General features: G+C 32.5%; 1 protein-coding gene across 3 annotated transcripts; it reads right to left on the bottom strand.

Moving 5' to 3' along the window:
- Positions 1 to 1,027: 1,027 nt before the first annotated feature.
- LOC105344755 (perlucin) lies at positions 1,028 to 23,518 on the bottom strand. Of its 3 annotated transcripts, none has more exons than XM_034453096.2 (5): positions 23,397 to 23,478; positions 2,227 to 2,327; positions 2,017 to 2,113; positions 1,207 to 1,417; positions 1,028 to 1,104 (listed from the first exon to the last, which is right to left on the bottom strand). In XM_034453096.2, the coding sequence occupies exons 1-5, from the start codon at positions 23,434 to 23,436 to the stop codon at positions 1,068 to 1,070; spliced, it is 486 nt and encodes a 161-aa protein (XP_034308987.2). In that variant the 5' UTR covers positions 23,437 to 23,478; the 3' UTR covers positions 1,028 to 1,067. The 3 variants fall into 3 exon arrangements, with proteins under 3 accessions (XP_034308987.2, XP_034308986.2, XP_011450930.3); XM_034453095.2 differs by lacking the exon at positions 23,397 to 23,478 and adding an exon at positions 13,439 to 13,563; XM_011452628.4 differs by lacking the exons at positions 1,028 to 1,104; positions 1,207 to 1,417; positions 2,017 to 2,113; positions 2,227 to 2,327 and adding exons at positions 19,908 to 20,038; positions 20,142 to 20,358; positions 21,096 to 21,192; positions 21,298 to 21,398 and having other exon boundaries at positions 23,397 to 23,518.
- Between the last annotated feature and the right edge of the window lie 646 nt (positions 23,519 to 24,164).

Raw genomic sequence — 24,164 nt, 5'->3', positions numbered from 1 at the left:
GATTAAAATCAACTCCCAAAAATAAATGTCACACTTTAAACATCATCATATTTTTTTAACGACAGTGCCATAGAAAAAAACCATCCAAAATTTACTTATTAAAAGATTATAGTAGCTATGTATTACATGCAATTAAGCTTCATTTTCGATGATTTACATGTATATATCTCTTATATACTCCAGAATTACTTACGAATCCTCCAATTTTGCTGTATAAATTTTGTTCAAAAGCTTCTGTTAAGAAAACAAATTAGTGGAGCACCCCCAGGAATGATCCGTTGAAGAATGAGAAACACAAAGTTAGTTCTCCATAACTCTATTTACTTTACGAGATATCTCGAGCATTATCTTTGTTGGTGAAAATGAAACACAAATGTCCAAACTTCCAACCAAGATTTGGAAGCGGATATTTCATTAGCTTGTGGAAAGTTCGCTATAAGGTGACCCAAAAATAAATGATGCTACATGTACATGTAGTTGAAGGATCGGGTTTCCAAGTCAGATTGTAAATAGAATAAGTTCTTGGTCTTTAAAATATCTAAATTTTCAAAAGCATCTTTTTTTAAAATTAAACTAGAAAAAGAAATTTGTTTCAAAGTTCGTTATCATATAATAATCATTTCTACATTGCATGTTTAGCTACATATCTCTAGTGCGGTTGTTTGGCCTTTAGTTTGTTTGTTTAGTTCAGAGTCAAAATTGCATGGAAAATCGATTGTTAAATAACGTACAAAGTTAAAGGACAAGCTGGAAACTTGAAAATATCAATCTGTTTTATTGAGCGTTCAATAATTAATTATCACTGGCTACGTCTTTTATGATTGGCATAACAAACTTACTTCTATCGTAAAACATAAATTGCCTGCGGCATAATGCGTCGCGCGTGCAGAACGTATGAACTTGACGCTTTTTTTTCAAATTTTATACAAATTAATATAACTTTTTTATAACGAGTTTATTTTGAGTTTAGGAATACTTGATTCATTTGGTTTTTTTGTCTTATATAACCGGTAACAAAAAGACTTAGTCAAATGCTTCTTTTGGTTTATTATTGGCCAAGTGACAACTTATCCAACTACTACCCAATGTTCGTGTCCGTGAGCCCTAAAAAATGTAAGACGTGTAAAAGAAATAAGGAGTTCAATATTTAACCCATTCATATATGAATTCGATAATTTTTAGATCGCATAATAGGTAAACTCTTACTCCCTTTCACAGATAAAGTTGCGATGCCATGAACATGAGAAGTCATTCCAATGAAATAATTGACCAGTCAAGGCTGCACAGTCTTCACCATGGGAGTGGAAGTTGTTTGGTTCCCCGGGCCACCAGTTAGTGTATTTAGCAACTGTTTGAGTTGACATCCACAACCATTCTCCCTCTACCAAGATGTCACTCAATCCAATCCAAAAATCTCCTGAAACCGTTTTTCTACCATATATAAGTTTCTATAATTTGTTCTCTTCAAACACCCTTCAAAATTGTGTTGTTCATAATGTGAAAATTGAAAGCTACCTTATGGAATAATTCATCAATCATGACATTGTTTATCAAGATATCTTTAATATGTTGCATTGAGGTAAATAGTGTTATGATGATGAGCATTGAATATTTTGATTAAATACTCGACATTTAATTTTGTTTCTAAATTTGCGTTAATTACAACATTAAATCCCTTTAAAAAAACTATTATTTTTAATGTGCGTTAATTGATCCCACAATCAAACATTTAAAAAAAAGATCATAAATGCATTCTAACCCTTCCGTACTGTTCTTATCCATATCCTTTGTTAAAAATATAAAAAAAAGATTAAAAATTGTATCGAATTTGACCAACCCGTATGTAACCATATGAATGATGATAAATTTCAAGGAAAAACTAGTAGTGCTGAAAATGCTTTAAAAGTCATATGCCAGATATAACACCAGGCGGACGTCATACAACGACGATAAAAAAAAACCCGATCGTAATGGCTGGAGCTACTCGAGAAATTTATCAATGCACAGTATCCATACCTTTAAATCCGCCGTTCAGTAAATGCACTTCCAGAAATTCATCCTCGACAACTGTCTCAATTTCAACCAATCGCGATTGCATTAAATTGCAGTGAACCTAAAAAGTTGTACCACTTAGTCGATTACAGATCAAATGAGATATAGCTGACCAAATCAATTAGAGTATTTGTTTGTAATAATATGACATCATAAGTCAATATTTATTTTAACCTCTGCTTCTGTCCATGTGGCTGGGACGTCTGTAATAAAGGCATAGCATGACGACCCGCGGTTCACCCATCCATGGGGACACGGAGCGGACTGTGAATTTGCTGAAAATAATGTAAACAACTAGACTCTTGTTGCAAAAGCAACAAAAAGGTCTTCCGTTTTGATATACATGTATCAATTTTACTGTAAGACATTGCTTTTCTAACAGAGAAAAAAGTGGATATGATAATTATTGTGAATGATATATACGGACGTTACTTACATGTAAAACAACGAGAATGAAAAAGAAATCAATTTCTGAAGTACTTTCTGTGACAACCGGAAGTAACGCCGAACTAAACAAAAATGTTAACCATTTGTACAATCATAAGTTAATCTTTCCTCAAAGTTTGGTTGTTCACGTCTCTGCCAAATCTAAGATCTCTTTGACACAATATTTTTTGTCTCGGGACCGGAAACGGACAAACGGAAGTGATTAATAAAAACAAAAGCTGGTATTTCTCATACATTTGCTCAGCGTACATCACTGTTTGTCAGGCTATGTGAAACACCCAAGAAAGTCAGGTAAACTTGTTAAAAACATGATTTGTTTGAACCTTTCCGGTAAGAACCGGAAGTGACAGTTGACAAAATTAAACCCGTCAAACACATCCCCAATCAAATTTCTATCAATCATGAAAGTATCGTGTCTAATTCGTTTACATTGACAAAAATCTCGCGGACATCAAATTTGTAAAAAGGAAAGCTACATAGAGACATTTGTGATGTCTCACCGGAAGTAAAATTTATTTGCTTATTTAACATTATATAGAAATGAAATATGTAAGATTGTATACTGATATTTTCATCTTATGTAAAATGAATAAAATATGAAAAAAAACAAATTTTTGAAGTGCTTCCGGTGACGACCGTTAATTACGCCGATCAAAACAAAATAGTGTATACACATGTACATACATAGGTCTATCATCCCACAAAGTTTGATTGTTCAAGTCGTCACCGTTTTTGAAATCTCTAGGAAACAAGGTTTTTTGTCTCGGGACAGGAAACGGACAAACGGAAGTGTTCAATGAAAATGAAAGTTAGTATTTCCTAACCATTATACAACAGGTCTTTATTGGCTATAAACATATCTTATATTGTCAAACAAAAACAGTTAAACTCTTAAACAACTTGAATTGTTTGAACTCTTCCGGTGTGGACCGGAAGTGACGGTTGACAAAATGAGAGCAGTTAAACACATCTTCTATCAAATGTCTATCAGCCATGTAAGTTTTGTGTCTTGATCACTTACAGTTTCTGAGATCTCGCTGTAATAATATTTGTTTTAAAAAGAGTACCTGAGATATTTGAGATATCTCACCGGAAGTAATTTTTTTTTGTTTATTAATCATCGGATAGATGACATATGAAAGGGCTTATACTTATATTTCAATTTTGTGTGAAAGAAATTAAATGCGTAAAAACATAATTTTTGAATTGCTTCCGGTGACGACCGGAAGTTACGACGAACAAAACAAAATAGTTTAGCAATATTAACAATATACTATAGGTCTATCATCCCTCAAAGTTTGAAGGTTCAAGTCTTTATCGTTTCTGAGATCTCATTGTCCATAGCTTTTTGTCGCAGGACAGGAAACGGACGACAGGAAGTGAATTTTGATAAAAATGAAAAAAACGCCTGGATATATTATCGTTCTCTATCAGTCCTAAAAATTTCAAGAAAATCCATCCAGAAATCTGGTTAAACTTTTAAAAAACTTGATTTGTTTGAACTCTTCCTGTGTGGACCGGAAGTGACGGTCGACAAAATAAAAACGGTTAAACACATCTTCTCTCAAATGTCTATCATCCCTGTAAGTTTCGTGTCTTGATCACTTACAGTTTATGAGATCTCGGGGTTCAAATATTTGTTTTAAAAAAGGCTACATGAAATATTTGAGATATTTCACCGGAAGTAGAATTTTTATGTTTAGTTAACATCGGAAAGATGCAATAAGTAAGCATTTATACTTATATTTCAATTCTCCGAGAAATATATTAAATGCGTAAAAGCATAATTTTTGAAGAGCTTCCGGTGACGACCGGAAGTTACGACGAACAAAACAAAATAGTTTAAACACATCTACAACTATAGGTCTATCATCCCTCAAAGTTTGGAGGTTCAAGTCTTTATCGTTTCTGAGATCTCATTGTCCATAGCTTTATGTAGCGGGACAGGAAACAGACGACAGGAAGTGAATTTTGAAAAAATGAAAAAAACGCCTGGAGATATTATAATTTTCTGTCAGTCCTGAAAATTTCAAGAAAATCCATCCAGCCATCTCTGAGAAATCTTGTGGACAAAAAAAGGAAAAAAAAAAATAATAATAAGAAACACTAGACTCTTGTTGCTATAGCAACAAAAAGGTCTTCCGTTCCTCATGTATAAATCTGTGCAAAAGATATACTTCTCTTGTAAACAGAAAATAGATATAATTTATACTGTAAAGGAATTCCCAAGAAATAAACAAAACAAAAAGACATAACGTCATTTTTTGAGTACTTTCTGTGACCACCGGAAGTTACGCCGGATCATACAAAACACAATAAACATTACCTTGTCTTTCCTCAAAGTTTGGATGTTCAAGTTTTTGTTAGTTATAATATCTCGTTTAGAAAAGATTTTTGTCTCGGAACCGGAAACGATCGAACGGAAGTGATTAAGAAATTGAAAATACGTAGTTTAGTACATTTACCTATGATACGTTATTGTTCATTACATTGAGTAAAATGTTTAAAAAATGCTTAAGAAAAAAAACCTTTTATTGCTTGAACACTTCGAGTTAAAACCGGAAGTGGCGAACGACCAAATGGAACTCGTTAAACACATGTTCATTCAAATGTCCATTATCCATACAAGTTTTGTGTCTGTATCTCTCACAGTTTCTGAGATCTTGAGGGTAGTTTGTTTTTTTAAAAGAAGGCTACCTGAGATATTTGAGATGTCTCACCGGAAGTAGAACTTATTTTTGGTTTTTTTACCATGTGTAGATGACCTATTGTATTTTTATAACCAAAATGTTACTTCCATGCTAAATATCCGACATATTTTTAAAAAATCAAAATTTTGCGTTCTTCCTGTGACGACCGGAAGTTACGCCGGATGAAACAAAATAGTGTTAACACATGTCCATACACAGGTCTATAACTCTACAAAGTTTGGTTGTTGAAGTCGTTACCGTTTTTTAGATCTCGTCGATATAAGGTTTTTTGTCTCGGGACAGGAAACGGACAAACGGAAGTGCTTAATGAAACTTAATTTTTTTATATCTTGTTTACTTTCCTATTTTACATTATTAATCATCGAAACAGCTTAAACTATAAAAAAAAAACCCAGTTTAACGGATTAACAATTTGATTTGTTTGAACTCTTCCGCTGTGGACCGGAAGTGACGGAGGACAAAATGAAACTGTTTAAACACATCTTCAATCAGCTGTCTATGAGTGGTGAAAGTTTTGTGTCTTGATCACGTACAGTACCTGAGAACGTGCGGGTACAAAATATGTTTTAAAAAAGCTACCTGAGATAATCGAGATATCTCACCGGAAGTAGAATGTTTTTGTTTATTTAACATTGCATAGATGACATATATAAGGATCTATACTAATATCTTTATTCTATTGAAAATAAATTAAATACGTAAAAACAAAAAAAATTGAAGAGCTTCCGGTGACGACCGGAAGTTACGACGAACAAAACAAAAATGTTTAAACACATCTACGACTATAGGTCTATTATCCCTCAAAGTTTGGATGTTCAAGTCTTTCTCATTTCTGAGATCTCGATGTGACAAGTTTTTTAACGCGGGACAGGAAACGGACGACAGGAAATAAATTTTGAAAAAATGAAAAAAACACCTAGAGATATGATCATTTTCTATCAGTCCTGAAAACTTGAAGTAAATCTATCAAGCCATCTCTGAGAAATCTTGTGGACAAAAACTGGGAAAAAAATAATAATAAACTAGACTCTTGTTGCTATAGCAACAAAAAGGTCTTCCGTTCTTCATGTATAAATCTGTACAAAAGATCCATTTCTCTTGTAAACAGAAAATGGATATAATTTATACTGTAAAGGAATTCCCAAGAAATACAAATACACAAAGACAATATGTCAATTTTTGAGTACTTTCTGTGACGACCGGAAGTTACGCCGGATCATACAAAACATAGTAAACATACATTCATACATTGCCTTGTCTTTCCTTAAAGTTTGGATGTTCAAGTTTTTGTTAGTTATAGTATCTCGTTGAGAAAAAGTTTTTGTTTCGGGACCGGAAACGAACGAATGGAAGTGATTAAGAAATTGAAAATACGTATTTTAATACATTTACCTATGATACGTTATTGTTCATCACATTAAGTTAAATGTTGAAAAAATTATAATGTTAAAAAAACCAACCTTTTATTGCTTGAACACTTCGAGTGAAAACCGGAAGTGACGTACGACCAAATGGAACCCGTTAAACACATGTTCATTCAAATGTCCATTATCCATACAAGTTTTGTGTCTTGATCTCTCACAGTTTCTGAAATCTTGGGGGTAGTTTTTTATGTAAAGAAGGCTATCTGAGATATTTGAGATGTCTCACCGGAAGTAGAACTTTTTTTGGTTTTTTACCATGTGTGGATGACCTCTTGTATTTTTATAACTAAAATATTACTTCCATGTTAAATAACCAACATATTTTTAAAAAATCAGAATTTGGTGTACTTCCTGTGACGACCGGAAGTTACGCCGGATGAAACAAAATAGTGTTAACACGTATCCATACACAGGTCTATAATCCTACAAAGTTTGGTTGTTATAGTCGTTACCGTTTTTGAGATCTCGTCGATATAAGTTTTTTTGTCTCGGGACAGGAAACGGTCAAACGGAAGTGCTTAATGAAATTTAAATTTTTATATCTTGTTTACTTTCCTATCTTACATTATTATTCATCGAAGTAGCTAAAACTATCAAATATAAACAGTTTAACGGATAAACAGTTTGATTTGTTTGAACTCTTCCGCTGTGGACCGGAAGTGACGGAAGACAAAATGAAACTGTTTCAACACATCTTCAATCAAATTTCTATGATTCGTGAAAGTTTCGTGTCTTGGTAACGTACAGTACCTGAGAACTAGCGGGTACAAAATATGTTTTAAAAAAGCTTCCTGAGATAATCGAGATATCTCACCGGAAGTAGAATTTTTTGGCTTATTTAACATTGTATAGATGACATATGTAAGGATCTATACTAATATTTTTATTCTATGGAAAATAAATTAAATACGTAAAAACAAAAAAATTTGAAGAGCTTCCGGTGACGACCGGAAGTTACGACGAACAAAACAAAAATGTTTAAACACATTTACAACTATAGTTCTATCATCCCAAAAAAGTTTGGATGTTCAAGTCTTTACCATTTTTGAGATCTCGAGGTGACAAGCTTTTCGTCACGGGACAGGAAACGGACGACAGGAAATGAATTTTCAAAAAATGAAAAAAACGCCTGGAGATATGATCATTTTCTATCAATCCTGAAAACTTCAAGTAAATCTATCCAGCCATCTCTGAGAAATCTTGTGGACAAAAACTGGGGAAAAAATAATAATAAAAAACCTTACAATCACTATAAGGTCTTCCGTTGGAAACGGAAGACCTTAAAAACCTTACAATCTCTATAAGGTCTTCCGTTGGAAACGGAAGACCTTAATTACAATCACTATAAGGTCTTCCGTTGGAAACGGAAGACCTTAATTACAAGCAGAAACAGCACCCCCGCTAAAAAAATAAAATGATAAAAACAAAAAATAAATTCAAACATGAGGTGCGATCTCCAACATCATTAAAACAAAGTTTATCACAATGACAAAAAAGCAGTTCTTAAGAAAAACCTCAGTTTAAAATAATGAACAGTGAGATGGATAACTTGTTTGGAAGACTCGCATAAATATGTAAAACAACTTACGCAAGAATATATTGGACAATACCATGCTTGATAAGCACGATATATTTTAATATTATATTACGGTCGTCACTATTATATCATATGCTGTTGTTAACCTCAATATGCTTACGGAAGCCAATGCAATCATCAGACATTTATTTGTACACTCGCTAATGCATTTCCTCTATAGACGATGATCAAACCGTTGTTATCTCTTTTTAAAACGGCAAAAAAAACGGACTATGAGGTCACTGTATCGCAAAAATAATCTTAGTCACCGTATTGCAGAAATAATCTTGGTCACTTCTTTTCTATGTACTTAAACAAAAAAACTACAGTTTGATGTTGAAACACACCAAGTATGCCAATGAAAACAAATGACTTACAAATAAAATATCTTAATAAACCCCTTTGCGTCATTTTTGTCAATTTTTCCTATTGATGACAATAAATAATAAGAGTCACTTTAGATCATGTTTTTGGTTCTAATTGTAAAAAAGCTGCACTAGAAAATGTTACATTTACAGTTTGCAAAGTAGCAAAAATAGTCAGTCCAAATCTATATTTCACTGCCAATTCCGATAAGGTCCCTCATAATAACCCAATATCACCATCATTTCAAGTATAAAGTTAATTCAAAATAATGTATACCAAGTAAAACTCAACAAGCATTCCAGGAGTATTGCATAAGCAATACACGTCCCCTACAGGTTTGTGTTATTCTATGAAAGCTTCGAAGCATACATCTATTTCAAAACTATTATAAACTAATCAGAGATAAGGAGCTAGAGGAAATTCAAACTACATAGTAGATATAGAAATTAAAAACAACAAGAGGCCCGATGGGCCACATCGCTCACCTGAGCAACACTGGCTTTATATGGGCGTTCAAGGGATATTGTGCCATGTGGCCCCTCAGTAGATTAACCAAAAATGAGTATCTGAATGTTCACCTTTTTTTGCATATACTTAATCTTTGACATATTTACCTTTATGGAATACCATTTTTACCAAAAATAAGATCATATGCAATATAAATAACTAAATTTTCATTTGGTGTACACAGTCAACTTATAGTTTCCTTTATTTTAGCCCCCCCCCCAATCACTTTATAAAACGATTAAAATACATGAGAGCATAAAGGTACATTTTCTCCCTCCACTACTAACTAGTAATAATTATTGTATTTTATAAAATTCTATATGTGAAAAAAGAAAAATGTACCTCAATGCACTAGAATGAATGCGCTCAATTCCTCGAATTGAAAACATTATTGGCCTTCTCCATTATAGACGATTGTCATTTACCAGGCATGAATTCATTTCGTATGACGTTTCATATCCCTACTCACTTGATTGAAGAATAAATTTAACTATAAATATTGTCACATATGTTTTAGAGCTATAATTCAAATCAATGTATTGGCAGGCATGTCGCTCTATTGTATCAAGGCCATCCACTATTTTCATCTTTAATTAAAAACAACATATGTGTACAAAGATGATTTTCCGTTGCAATAATTTTTTTAAGAACACCGATAACGCTTTTATCCTCATAATAATGTGTCAGGACTATGTAAACTGTTAAAAAAGCGTCGTTTTCATTTACTTGTGTTCGAAAAACTATCGAAAACATTTGTGTAGATTTTATGCAATTCATCGTTGAAGAAGGGGCACCAGAAAGTAGTTACAGCGTATCATCCTTTTAGCAAGACATTTCTATTGATCAAACAAAATTTCAGCGTCAATCGTAGAATCATCAGCAATATACATAGCTTGGTTTGAGTCATGTTTTTGTTCACATGACTTTATTACATTCAAATTAAGATTTTTAAACTTGGTATTTCCTATTCAGCATAGCTGCATTTAAAATATAAACAAACTAAAGCATGGCCTATGCTTTGTGTACAAACATATAGTAGCATTGTGCGCAAAGCTCTGTATCTTGCTTATAAGTCGAAGCTTGATTCTCAGGTTAGTAAAATTATAGGAACTTGTAAACAATTAAAACAAGAGAAAACTGCACTTAAGCAAAGAAAAAATCAATTTATTTTTCATCACATATATACTTTAGTTATATATTTCTAAAAGTAAGAATAATCTCCGTTTAGATTGAAATTGCTGAGCATCTTAATAGAACATGTTGCATTAATCAACCATTACGTAGAGATCATACTGAATTACACGCACCAACATAATTTGACCCCCCCCCAATGGTGGCCCCACCCTACCCCTGTGAAAACATGGTTTGGACAAACTAGAATGAATCAACACTACCTGAGTGTATTTGATTCCAAAATTTGATTCCACACAAGTTCAAGCTTTTCTGGCTAATTGGTATTTGTGAAGAATTTTTCGCTATGTATTCCTATGTAAAATTCGACCTCCCCAATGTGGCCGCACCCTACCCCTGGGATCATGGTTTAAACAAATTTGATTCTACACAACCTGATGATGCTTCCAAACAAGTTAAGCTTTTCTGGTTGAGATGATTTTTCTCTATGTATTTCTATGTAAAAATTTCGACCCCCATTGTGGCCCCACGTTGTCCCCGGGGATCATGATTTGAAAAAAATTGAATCTACACTACCTGAAGATGCTAACGTTACCACACAAGTTACAGCTTTTCTGAATTTTAACTGAATTTTAGAAGATTTTTAGTGATTTTTCTATACATTTGTATCTAAAAATTTGATCCCCCATTGGGGCCCCACCGTACCCCCGGGGATCATGGTTTGGACAAACTTGAATCTACACTACTTGAGGATGCTTCCACACAAGTTACAGCTTTTCTTGCCAATTGATTTTTGAAAAGAATATTTGTAAAGATTTTTCTCTGTATAGTTCACCTCAGGTGAGCTAACAATTATTTATGTCTCTGCTACATGTACACACACACTTAGTATTTCCATCAGCAAAATTAATCTCCGTTTAGACTAAATAGACTAGAGAAAATACTGACATCTAGCCTAAAACACATGGCAGTAATCAACTATTACGCAAAGACCATACCGTATTATTATTAGAATTTGTATTTTAGTTGTTAAAGTACCGTACCTGTTAATGTATCTTATTTTCCGCAAGTAACAGTCAGCTGTCGTATTTGATTGATACGTAAAAATTACAAAATACAGGCGATAGTTCCCCTAAGTTACAAACCGTAATTCATGAAAACAAAACGAAAATCAAAACAAGCTAAAACCACCGTCAAAGGTGAAAATGTCAACGCATTGGAATATTTAATCTCAATCTATTTCACAAAATCGGCATTCATGTATATTTCATGTTTCAAATATTCCTTTCGCACGCAAACTGATCCACAACAACCAAATTCATCTTTGTCAGATTGACCCATTTCTGATACGTTAAAAATGGCCGCTTCTTTGTTTCAAAGAGGGTCTTGAGATATGGAATACCGAACTTAAACTGATTGACCCCCATTCTCTTTTTTCGTAAATTACTCAAATTTGAATCAGAATTAGCCCCTAATTTTTGCAAATTATATTTTCCTTTACATAAGGATAATTTAAGCTAAACTACATTAATTTCATCCAGTAGTTCTTGAGAAGAAGATTTTTAAAAATGCACCCCTTTTCCTATAGTTTCAAGGTTTTCTTCTCTTGAATAAAGATCGGTTTTTCATTTCTGCAATTTATATTTGCCTTACCATAAGGATGCTTTGTGTCAAATATGGTTGAAATTGGCCAAGCGGTTTTAGAGAAGAAGTTCAAAATGTAAAAAGTTTACAGACGGACAGACGAACGGACGGACGGACAGACGGACGGCGGACAAAATGCGATCTGAATAGCTCACTTGAGCTTTCAGTTCAGGTGAGCTAAAAAGGGTAAAAAAAATACTCTTTATTTTAACTCCTGGAATTTCGCCAAGTCCATAAAGTATTTGCTGGTAGAGATTTGTGAAAACAATGCACTGCTATGCAGAATATCATTTCCTACCGTCCCTTGTACCCCGAATCAACAGACCAATAGCAACTCGATTGTAATAATAAAAAAAAAACCCGTCCATTAAATTTACAACACAATGCTTGACACTATTTTATAGAACTTATTTGTTAGTTAGAAACACTAGAAGGGATTATACAAGTAATGCACGATACTATTATTGACTACATACTTTTCTCGTTTATTCAATATACACCAAACCTGATAACGAAGCTGAACATTAAACAACTGGAATACAAAGAAAATTTTTTAAAAAATATGCCACCCAGACGCTACAAAAGTGTAAACTTGATCTGTAGTTTGACGTTTTAAAGCTGTTCAGCGAATTTCATATACTTTCTCAAATGCATCAAGAAAAAAGTGTGGAAAACTGGAGTGGGACAGACAGACGAATGGACGGACAGGCAGAAGGACTGACAGACGGAAGGACTGACAGACGGAAGGACTGACAGACGGACGGACGTGGATGAACGCTATAGTCCCATCCGGTGAAACCGGTAGGGGACTAATACCATCTCTGGCTTCTCGCTCCGTTTCGTTCTGTAAACATATTAAAATCTGATGAAAAACGATGTGATATTGAATCGTCTTATTCTGCCACCAAAACGATATCATCTGAATACTTATCTTAATAACTTCTTTAATTGGATGCAGTCAAATTCTTTAAAGCTTTAATTGATCAATTATTTTTTATAATATTATTCCGTTTTATTATGACAAAAATGCGTTGTCTGGTCGAATATAATGTTACGAATTATTATTGTTAAACATTTGATCAAATACGTTTCTTTCTTGATATTAGGCAACACAATATAGCAGGCGATAAAATAACTAAAAATCTTATACAAAGGTCCATTCTATCTAAAAAAAAAAAATAGACAAACACATAAGTCTTTGTCTTTATATTTTTCCTGCTTTTAGTGTCAAAATTTACTTTAGGATCATTACCGTTTGAATTTCTGATTTAAATCAACAATGTTAAAAATTGTTTCATGTCAAATTAATCCTCATTTTCTTATGATAATGATGGGGTATGCCCTTGTACCAAAGCTATTTTTTTAATTTATCATCTTATGAGGGCATAACAAAGCAAAGTGACTTTTTTTTCAATAACAAAATCATCAAATAAAGCTTTTTCTTATATACTTAAATTAAAGTGCTTGCAATTGGTAAAACAGACATTTTATGATACCAATCAAAATGTAACAAATTGTTCATATCATATTCAAGTATTAAATTTAAAAACATGTTGGGATAAAATAAAGTAAGCTCAAACCTATGCCAAGGAAGCAACAAACTATAATCACAATTCTCATAGTGTTGATCGAAATGAATAATATTTAGCAAGCCTTATCAACTGTCCTCTGAAAAGTGCTGACATTCCCAATGTGTACTGATAAAGATATGCATGTACTGACAATGCACCAGCATTAGTGATAAACTGTGACAAAAACTTACGGTACTGATAAATTTAGAAACGTACCGAGACACATATAGAGTTTTGAGAAAGTATGACATTACCATCATATCTCAATGACAGTACTGAGAAACATTGAGAACTGGCAAGCACTCAAACTGACTCATAAAAGTGAAAAATCAAATGTGTTTTACTTTTCGCATTTGTTTTTATCTTTGTCGTATTATTTTAAGGTCATATAATTATTTTTTTTAACTTTCTCAAACAATTAATACTTATAGCATTTGTTTAGATCAATTTACGGTGGTTATCATTCGTGTAAAAAGTTTTTGACATAACACTTTGTATATTCTTGCACAACTTGTCATCATAATTAAAAATTAAATTAAACATTACGTAGTTTTAGAAGGTTGATAAACGTAGAATAAGAAAGTGAAAAAAATCAGTTAAAAAGTGTTAAGTTGTAGATAAAAGAAAGTAAATGCTGTTCTTTTCTTGAATTAATATGTACGGAATTGAAATGTGTGTTACTCTTTAGGGATCCTTTTACCGTGCGTAAGGTTGAGGATGTCTTGTAATAAATGTGTGATGCGGCTTTTCATTAGGATAATTACAGAAAGGATCGAGGTTTAACATAATACGTGATAAACATTGATAAAAAGAATTTCTCATGGTTCACGATGTAATATGATTTTGTCCAACTGTTTGTGTGTTTTCTATACTTTCACCAAGGCTTGAGGATAGAAAATACACTCCTCTTTGGATGAAAATCATTAACAATCCAAAATCACGAAAAATCCTTTTTATTTTTTGATTTTACATATACGTGCTTTATATATTATTATTTTATTTATTCACGATAAGTTTTAAAGGAGGGGGTTGGGAGAGTTTGACCTAATTATGGAATGGTTCAAGACCAATTCTATGAATTTTTGATATGTATTTATTAAATTTGAATTATCCAGACCCCACCACTTAAATCTGCACGTGTCTCATTAGAACATAGGACAATTATAGATCTGTTATTGCTTGATTTATAACATACCATATATTTTTTTTTACAAAAGAATGATATAATATATGAGGTCTATAAAATCCAATTTTTCGAGATGTTAAATTCTTTATCAAATAAAAGTTTGACGCCTTTCTAAAACCTTTTGATCTTTAGTGTAGTAACCACCACACACACAGACACAACAGGGACACCCCTGTCCTATTTTGTCTCCTTTACATCAACCATATTGTTATTGAAGCAGTATACTGTGAAATCAGACTAATTTTACATTACGTGTCGTAGGGATCGGTAATGTCTTTTGCCACGTTAATAAACAAAACAATTATGATTATGTCTTGCTTAACGAGCATTTTGTTTATCAAAGAAAACGAATTTGAACTATAAAACAACAGCATTAAACGGAATTAAATAACAATTCGTTTTCAAAAGATAAACATCTAATTGTAATAAAATAGTACTACATGCTTCTTGTACGATTTGACTGATTTGTGAAAAAAGACCACCGATCATTGTTAAGAGTCAATTACATTCAATATGAGAGTAATAGAAAATCAATTCGTCTGTAGATTAAAATGATGTGTTTTTGACAGTTATATAAGCCAGTGTATGAGAAAGGGGGTCTTATGACATAACGTCACAAAGCGCGGAAAATGTTATACATAATAATCTTTTGGACAATTAGATTCTAACAATGTTAGTTTGCTGTAAATGTTATGCAGATTGAATGGTCGGAGTAAACAATGGGCGCTAATAAACTTATTAATAATAGAATTGTTGCATGTAAGTTAGGTTTTCTCTCAGATATAACTTGATTTTCCAACAAAGTTGTTTCTTTGTGGGGCCTTTTCACATGCTATTTGTTAATTCAGAATCTGTTGTTATACTATCGAATAAAGACAAACTTAGAGAAGATTGCAAAGTCCAGTTTTTTATGCAACAAAGACAGACGCAAATAAATGTAAACTATACAAATTGCTTTAATTTTTATTGCCCGACGTCATGACGTGAGGCATATTTATGGTTTGAAAGTTGCATTCTTCGAAACAGTGCAGACAATGGGAGCAAGCAATATCATGATATTTCACAAATAAAAAGATTAGCCGATGCATGTTTAAGGTGTCAAAATTTACATTCACAATTGATGAAAATGTTATATTGGATGTATTAACAACAGCGAGCAAGAATTGTCAAGTAAAAGGGATGTTCACCATGCAGTGCACGTGTGTAATCCTGATTTAAAAATAGATCAGCATTCCACCATATTTGAACGGTGGAAAAGGGAGAGGGGTCATCGCAACAAGATGTAACATAATGTATATTACAGTACAATGTAAGTAATAATTGGTGTTGTAATATCATTATTACAAGAGAGTCATCAGTTTGGATTAAAATGAATATATATTTATAGAGCCGGAATGTTTACTGGAGGAACAAAGTCGCCAAAGCGGGGTGTGGCCCGATTTTTGTTCTGTTGGGCGATATCGTTAATCTCGAAAAGGAATCATAACTCGCGTGTCCTACTTAATGTACATTACTACAGCTAACAATTACTAATCAAGTGTGTTTGTTAATTCAATAAATTTCTTCCAAAACATCCGATCAAAGGATGTACATACATGTATGTAACTGTTACAAAACAAATGGGAAAAAATTCATCTGACCCCCTCCCCATGGATCTCTGCAAATGGATGGGTTCATTCAAACAATTGGATCAAGATCTCAGCCTTTGCATGAATGGTTAAGCAGGACAATTAGTGGACGAGTCCGTTGGAATCATGTGAATACCCCAGAACACACCGTGTGTTTACGTCATAGGCACGTAGCATCGGGAGTTTGATTATGGATTTCCCTCCACTTTTGTTGAAGCAAGAATGAGAAACACAAAGTTAGTACTCCATAACTCTATTTACTTTACGAGATATCTCGAGCATTATCTTTGTCAGTGAAAATAAAACACAAATGTACAACCAAGATCTGGAAGCGGCGATTTCATTAGCTTATGGAAAGTTTGCTATAGTGGTACTGTACCAGTTATCGGCTAAGACCAGTTATCGGCTAAACTGAGAGTTCGGGTTTATAGCACACGACAATCCAAGATTTTTTAATTCAGTCGTCTTTTTTGAATTAAGAAAAGTAAGTTTGCTTGAAAACTTTCTTGAATATGTTTTATACATGAGCTTAAACGATCAATCTTTCAACATTGGGGGAAGTGACGTAATAAGTTAAAAATAGAATATTACCTCTTTGGGACACGTTATTATATCCCTTCTATGATTTGACATATAATATCAATACATTTAACATTATAAACAAAAGGAATTCACAAATTTTCCGAGAGATTCGTAGCGCAATTGAACGCCTGGTTGCACAATTATGTATTGAATAGTCTACGATTATAGCCGGTTACAAAATTTGGTCGCTCTCTGACGCTTTGTTGACATTAAAAGGATGAGAGAGAGAGAGAGAGAGAGAGAGAGAGAGAGAGAGAGATGTTCAGTCTTTACTACACAATAATACTAGTAGTTACTAAACACGATTAACAATGCTACAGGGAAAAAAGGGTAAACATTACAACACTGTCTATATGATATATTTGTTGGTTGGTGTCTGTCTCGTGTTTACCTGTGCAATTTTATGTCAGTTTGTTTTGATTGCGAGCTTTGAAAATTTTCTTGATTGTGGAATTGGCAAAGTCTTTATGAAAAGTCATCATACAAAAATTGTTGTTAATCAATTTATATTGTAAAAAAAAATTTACTCTACAGACAACTATTCGATTATTATCAAAATTTATGTAGTTCATATGAAGAATATATGTCGTACAAATTCTCGTGGTTTATATTTTGCAAACATTTTTTTGTTCGTCACACAAACGTATTCTCGTTGTATGTAAAATCAATATAATTCAAGGTATGCGTTTTCTCGCGGCCAACCCAAACCATATAAGCAATCATCTTTATCAAGAGGAATTAGATAATATATATATTTTTAAATAGTTTTGTTGATAATTGATTTCGAAATATATTTCTTTTAGAAGGCTAGATTTTCTTCAACAATCTGTAATGCTTGTTTTAATTTGATTGCGTTTCGCATTCTTCAACGGATAGTTGCTGGGGATTGATTCATTTTTTTTGGTTTATTTACAGCAAAATTGGAGGATTCGTATGCATACCTGGAACATATAAAATTCATATAAAGCAGCCAACCTAAAGTTGTATTTCATGTTCTTATGTAGCTATTGCACTCATTAAACAAGTGAACTTCAGATGAGTTTTTTTTTGTCAATGAGAATGTATATATATAAAAAAACTATAAAACAGTTAAAAGTGTGTATTTTCATTGGGTTGCTAGAAGCCATTTTTCTGTTCATAAAAACTACACGTTCTTTTAACTTAACCAGACGTGTGTATTAAGTCTTATCTAAGGTTCGACAGGAGATAATATTTACATAAGATCAATATTATGAGGACCGAACACGATCAGCAATGTCACAGATTAAAGTGTAAGAATTTTTTAACAAGTAATACTGTGGTTTCATCAAAATTCGTTGAATACCAATTTTCGTGGATTTCATTGTTAAATTGATCCACGAAATTAAATGTTCATTGAAGTTCAATTTCAACTAACATTTTGTATTGGTAGGATCATTGGCCACGAAATTATGTATCATTGAAACTGTGGTTTTCAGAAAATCCACGAAAATTGATACCCACGAAAATTAATGAAACCACAGTAGCTTTCCAAAGGGCTTGCATGACTAAACAAAATTATTCAATGGAAGCATGCATGTATCAATTAGGCTATCTTAACAGAAATAAATTTTAATTTTCGCTGCTAATCATAAATTTATAAACGGAACGTGCAGATTTAAGACGAAATGTCAGTCTTTTTTTCTTCAATTTAGAACATGTACATACATGTATATGTATCACTTGGAATTCAATTATTTCATTAATTCAATTTTTTAGGAATGTACACATATCATATAAGTGCATGTTAGCTTGAAAGCTGGAGATTAAATAGTCTTTTTTTAAAATTGTATATGTTATATTAAGATGCAAAATAAACTGAAAGGCATTTTTTAAAATATCCCAACCATATGAAATATGAAAGGGTATACAAACACGTATTGTTTTTAAATGTGTGTGAGCCAGCTTCATCAAAATCATCTTGACAAGCAATTAATCAAAGTACTGTAGTACTGAAAGCCGGGCTCTTTTGGTGTGTGTCTTTTATTCTTTATGCATGTTCTGATTATACATTATTTTCTTTTGAAAAAAAAATCAAAACTATTTGAAACAAACCGTCATATACACGTCAGGATATAAAGTTAAAAAGAGACTGTAGTTTTTTCGAACAAAGAAGTGCATCCAGCAACAGAAAGGATATGCCGCACTTTAAACATCATCATATTTTTTCAACGACAGTGCCATAGAAAAAAAACTATCCAAAAACTTGTTTAAAGATCATAGTAGCTGTGCACTGCATGCAACTCATTTTCTTTTTCGATGATTTATATATCTCTTATATACTCCAGGTATACATACGATTCCTCCAATTTCTTTGTTTCAATTTGGTCCAATAGCTTCAAATGATTCAAATGATTAAAGCAGCCCTGCTGAACGATCCGTTGAAGAATGAGAAACACAAAGTTAGTTCTCCATAACCCTATTTACTTTACGAGATATCTCGAGCATTATCTTTGTCGGTGGAAATGAAAAAAAAAATGTCCAAACTTCCAACCAAGATTTGGAAGCGGAGATTTCATTAGCTTGTGGAAAGTTCGCTATAAGGTGACCCAAAAAGGAATGATGTAGTTGAAGGATGGGGTACCCAAGTCGGATTGTAACTAGAATAAGTTCTTGATCTTTAAATATCTAAATTATCAAAAGCATTTTTTTCTTTATAAAACTAAAAAAATTAAGTTTGTGTCAAAGTTCATTATCATAAAATAAAATAATCATTCCTACATTGCATGTTTAACTACATATCTCTAGTGCGGTTGTTTGGCCTTTAGTTTGTTTGTTTAGTTCAGAGTCAAAATTGCATGGAAAATCGATTGTTAAATGATGTACACATTTAAAGGACAAGCGGGGAACTTGAAAATATCAATCTGTTATTTGATTGTTAAATAATTAAGTATCACTGGTTACGACTTTTATGATTGGCATAACAAACTTACTTCTATCGTAAAACATTAGTTGCCTGCGCCACAATGCAACGTACGCGCAAAACATATGAACTTGACTTTTTTTTCAAATTTCATACAAATTAGCATCGTTTTTATATAACAAGTCTTATTTTGAGTTTGAGAATACTTAATCTCTTTATTTTTTGTTTTATATAATCGGTAACAAACTGATTCAATCGAATGCTTCTGTTGGTTTATTATTGGCCAAGTGAAAACTTATCCAACCACTACCCAATGTTCGTGTCCGTGAGCCCTAAAAAGATGTAAGACGTGTAAAAGAAATAATGAGTTCGATATTTAAACCATTCATAGATGAATTCGATAATTTTTAGATCGCATTGTAGGTAAAATCTTACTCCTTTTCACAGATAAAGTTAATTTTCGTTGAACATGCGAAGTCATTCCAATGAAACAAACGAGAACCAGTTCTTATGGCTGCACAGTCTTCTGCAATTGAATGGTAGCTATTTGGTTCCCCGGGAACCCAGTTAGTGTATGTAGCAATTGTTTGCGTTGACATCCATAACCATTTTCCTTCTACCAAGATGTCGGACAATCCAATCCAAAAACTTCCTGAAACGATTTTTCTACCATATATACACATCTATCATTTTCTTTTCCTTTTCAGATGTACCCGTCAATATCTTGTTAATCTTACCGTGTACATTGACGAGTTACGTAAGCTTAGGAGATAACTTATCAATTAAACACTGTTTATCAAGAACTTATCTTTTTAATTTGTTGCTTGAGCTAAACAAGGTTATGATAATTAGTATTAAATATTTTTGGTAAACTTTGAACATTTTACTAATTTTTCATATTGCGTTAATAACGACATCGACGCACTTCGAAGTAAACTTTTCTTTGAAAAGTGTGTTAATACTATGAAAAAACAAAATCCAAACTAAGTTGAAATCCTTCCTTTTCTTGGAAAGTGTGTTCATACTGTGAAAAAACAAAATCCAAACTAAGTTGAACCCCTTCCTGCTTTTTATATACAAAGAGTTTTAAAAATTAGATCGATATTTACCCATGGGACTATATGAGCGGTGATACTAAATTTCGAGGTAAAACTAGCTAAGAATGCTTTAAAAGTTACTTGCCGGTTATAACACTTAGCTGGCGTCATATATATAAGGCCGAACGTAAACCGATAGTAATGGCTCATCTGAGTACCTTTAATACAGTTATTTCATGCATATCTTTAACAATTTAATGATATGCCACGGTATGCAATTTTAATGAAAAGGTAATAATGATATGGCTCATCTGAGTAGCTCGAGTAATCTATCAATGCAAAGTATACATACCAGTGAATCTGCTGTTCATTAAATGCACTGCCAGAAATTCATCCTCAACAACTGTCTCAATTTCAACCAATCGCGATTGCATTAGATTGCAGTGAACCTAAAAAGTTTCTATCATTAAATCGATTACAGATCAAATGAGATATAGTTGACCAAATTTATTTTTTGTAATGATAATACATCATTATTCATTATTTATTTTAACCTCTGCTTCTGTCCATGTAGCTGGGGCGTCTGTAATAAAGGCGTAGCATGACGACCCACGATTAAACCATCCATAAGGACAGGGAGCAGACTGTGATGTTACTGAAAATAATGATAACAGTTTCCAACAAAACAGCAAACACCCCCCTCCCCCCCCCCCCCCCGAAAATCAATTCAAACAATGCAAAAAGTTTTTTTTTAAAAACTTCAGCTTAATAAACTACTAATTAGAGGGACGACTTGTTTGGATAAATCGAATGAATATGTAATACCGCTTACGCTAAAATACATTGGACAATAACATGCTTAATAAACATGTAATATTTCAATATTATTGGCGGTTGCCACTATTATATCATTTGCTGTTGTTTACCTCAATATGCTTAAAAAAGTCAATGCAATCATTAGATATTTTTTAACACTCGCTAATGCATTTCCTTTTAGACACTGATCAAATCGCTGTTACCTCTTTTTTAAACGGCAAAAAACAGACTATGAGGTCACTGTATCGCAGAAATAATCTTGGACACTGTATTGCAAAAATAATCATGGTCACTTCTTTTCTATGAACATATACAGACAGACTTCAGTTTGATGTTAAAACACACCTAGTATCGCAATGAAAACATATTATTTACGCTTGAAAATAACGCACTATGAGGTCACTGTATCGTAGAAATAATCTTGGTCACTGTATCTCTGAAATAATCTTAGCTTCTTCTTTTATATTATGTACTTATACAGAAAGACTACAGTTTGATGTTAAAACAAACCTAGTATCGCAATGAAAACATATGATTAACGCATAAAATAAACGCACTATGACGTCACTGCATCGTAGAAATAATCTTGGTCACTGTATCTCAGAAATAATCTTAGTTGCCTCTTTTCTATGGACTTATACAAAAAGACTACAGTTTGATGTTGAAACACATCTAGTATCGCAATGAAAACATATGATTGACACATAAAATATTTTAATAAACTCCGTTAAAAAATTCCCTTTTGCGTCATTTTTGTCAATTTTTTCTATTGATGACAATAAATAATAAGTTTCACTTAAGATCATGTTTTTGGTTCTAACTGTTACAAAGCTGTACTGGAAATGTTAGATTTACAGTTTGCAAAGGTACCAAAATAGTCAGTTCAAGACTATATTTCACTGCCAATTTCTATAACATCGCAAAACTAATATCACAAACATTTCGGGTAAAGTTAATTCAAAATAGTGTATTCCATGTAAAATTCAATAACATCGTTGGCTTCTTGGTCCGTTTCGTTCTGTAAACATATAGAAATCCGATGAAAAACAATGTGATATTTAATCGTCTTATTCTGCCATCGAAATGATCTCATCTGAATACTTATCTTAATAACTTCTTTAATTGGATGCAGCCAAATCCTGTTGAGCTTTAATTGATCATTTATTTAATTTAATATTATTTCACTTTATTATAACAAAAATGCGTTGTCTGGTCGAACATAATATCAAAATACGTTACGTTTTACGAATGGTTATTGTTAAACATTTGTTCTAATACGTCACCTTGTGACATCATAGAAACGTGATATTCAATGAATATACAAGGTCAAATACTGCTTGACGCAAGGTCGTGCAATTGAACTCCCGATTCTTTCTTGATATTAGGTAACACAATATAGCAGGTGATAAAATCACTAAAAATACTATACAAAGGTCCATTCTATCTTAATGTAGACTTGCATATACCAGTCTTTGCATTTTTAGTGTCAAAATGTACTTTAAAGTTATTACCGATTGAATTGCTGATTTAAATCAGCAATGTTTAAAATTGTTTTAGTCAGATTAAACTTTACTTTATTATAATAATTTGGGGATATGCCTTTGTGCCAAAGCTATTTTTTGATTTATCATCTTATCAGGGCAGAACAAACTAAGTGACTTTTTTCAATTAAAAAAAATCATTAATTAAAGCTTTTTCTTATATACTTAAATTATAGAACTTGCAATTGGTTAAAAAGACATTTTCATGATACCAATCAAAATGTAACAAACTGCTTATATTATATTCAAGTATTAAATTTAAAAAAGTGTTGGGATAAAATAAAGTAAACTCAAACCTGTGCCAAGGAAGCAACAAACTATAATCACAATTCTCATAGTCTTGATATAAATGAATATGCTTTAGGAAGCCTTGTCCACTGTCCTCTGAAAAGTGCTGACATTTCCAACGTGTTCTGATAAAACTATGCATGTACTGAGAATGCACCAGCATTACTGATAAACTGTGATAAAAACTAACAGTGCTGATAAATTTAGAAACGTACTGAGACACTTAGACAGCCTGAAGAAAGTATTGCATTACCATCATATCTTAATGACGGTACTGAGGAACTTAGAGAGGAACTGGCAAGCACTGCAAAAAAACTGGCTTCATTGTTTCCACTATAACTGACTCATAAAAGTGTAAAATCAAATTAATTTTCCTTTTTTGGTTTTATGAATTAATCTTAGTCGTTATATTTAAAGGTCATAAACATTTTTTTTTTTACTTTTTCGAACAATAAATACGTTTATCATTTGTTTAGATCAATATACGGTGGATATCATTAGTGTAAAAAGTTTTGGATATAACACTGTATATTCTGTGTACAACTTGACATCATAATTAAAGATTAGATTAAACACTACGTAGGTTAAGCAGGTTGATTAAAGTAGAAAAAAGAATGTGAACAAAATCAGTTGAAAAGTTTTGAGTTGTAAATGTGAAGAATTAAATGTTGTTTTATTCTTTTTATCAATTGATATGTACGGAATGGAAATGTATGTTACTCTTTAGGGATCTTTTTAACATGCGTAAAGTTTATGAGGTTTTGTAGTACATGTGT

This window comes from Magallana gigas, chromosome 10 (genome assembly GCF_963853765.1).
Source record: "Magallana gigas chromosome 10, xbMagGiga1.1, whole genome shotgun sequence".
NCBI classification, from domain to species: Eukaryota; Metazoa; Mollusca; class Bivalvia; order Ostreida; family Ostreidae; genus Magallana; species Magallana gigas.
The sequence above is the reverse complement of the archived record's forward strand: the minus strand, read 5'-3'. Positions and strand labels throughout refer to the sequence as shown.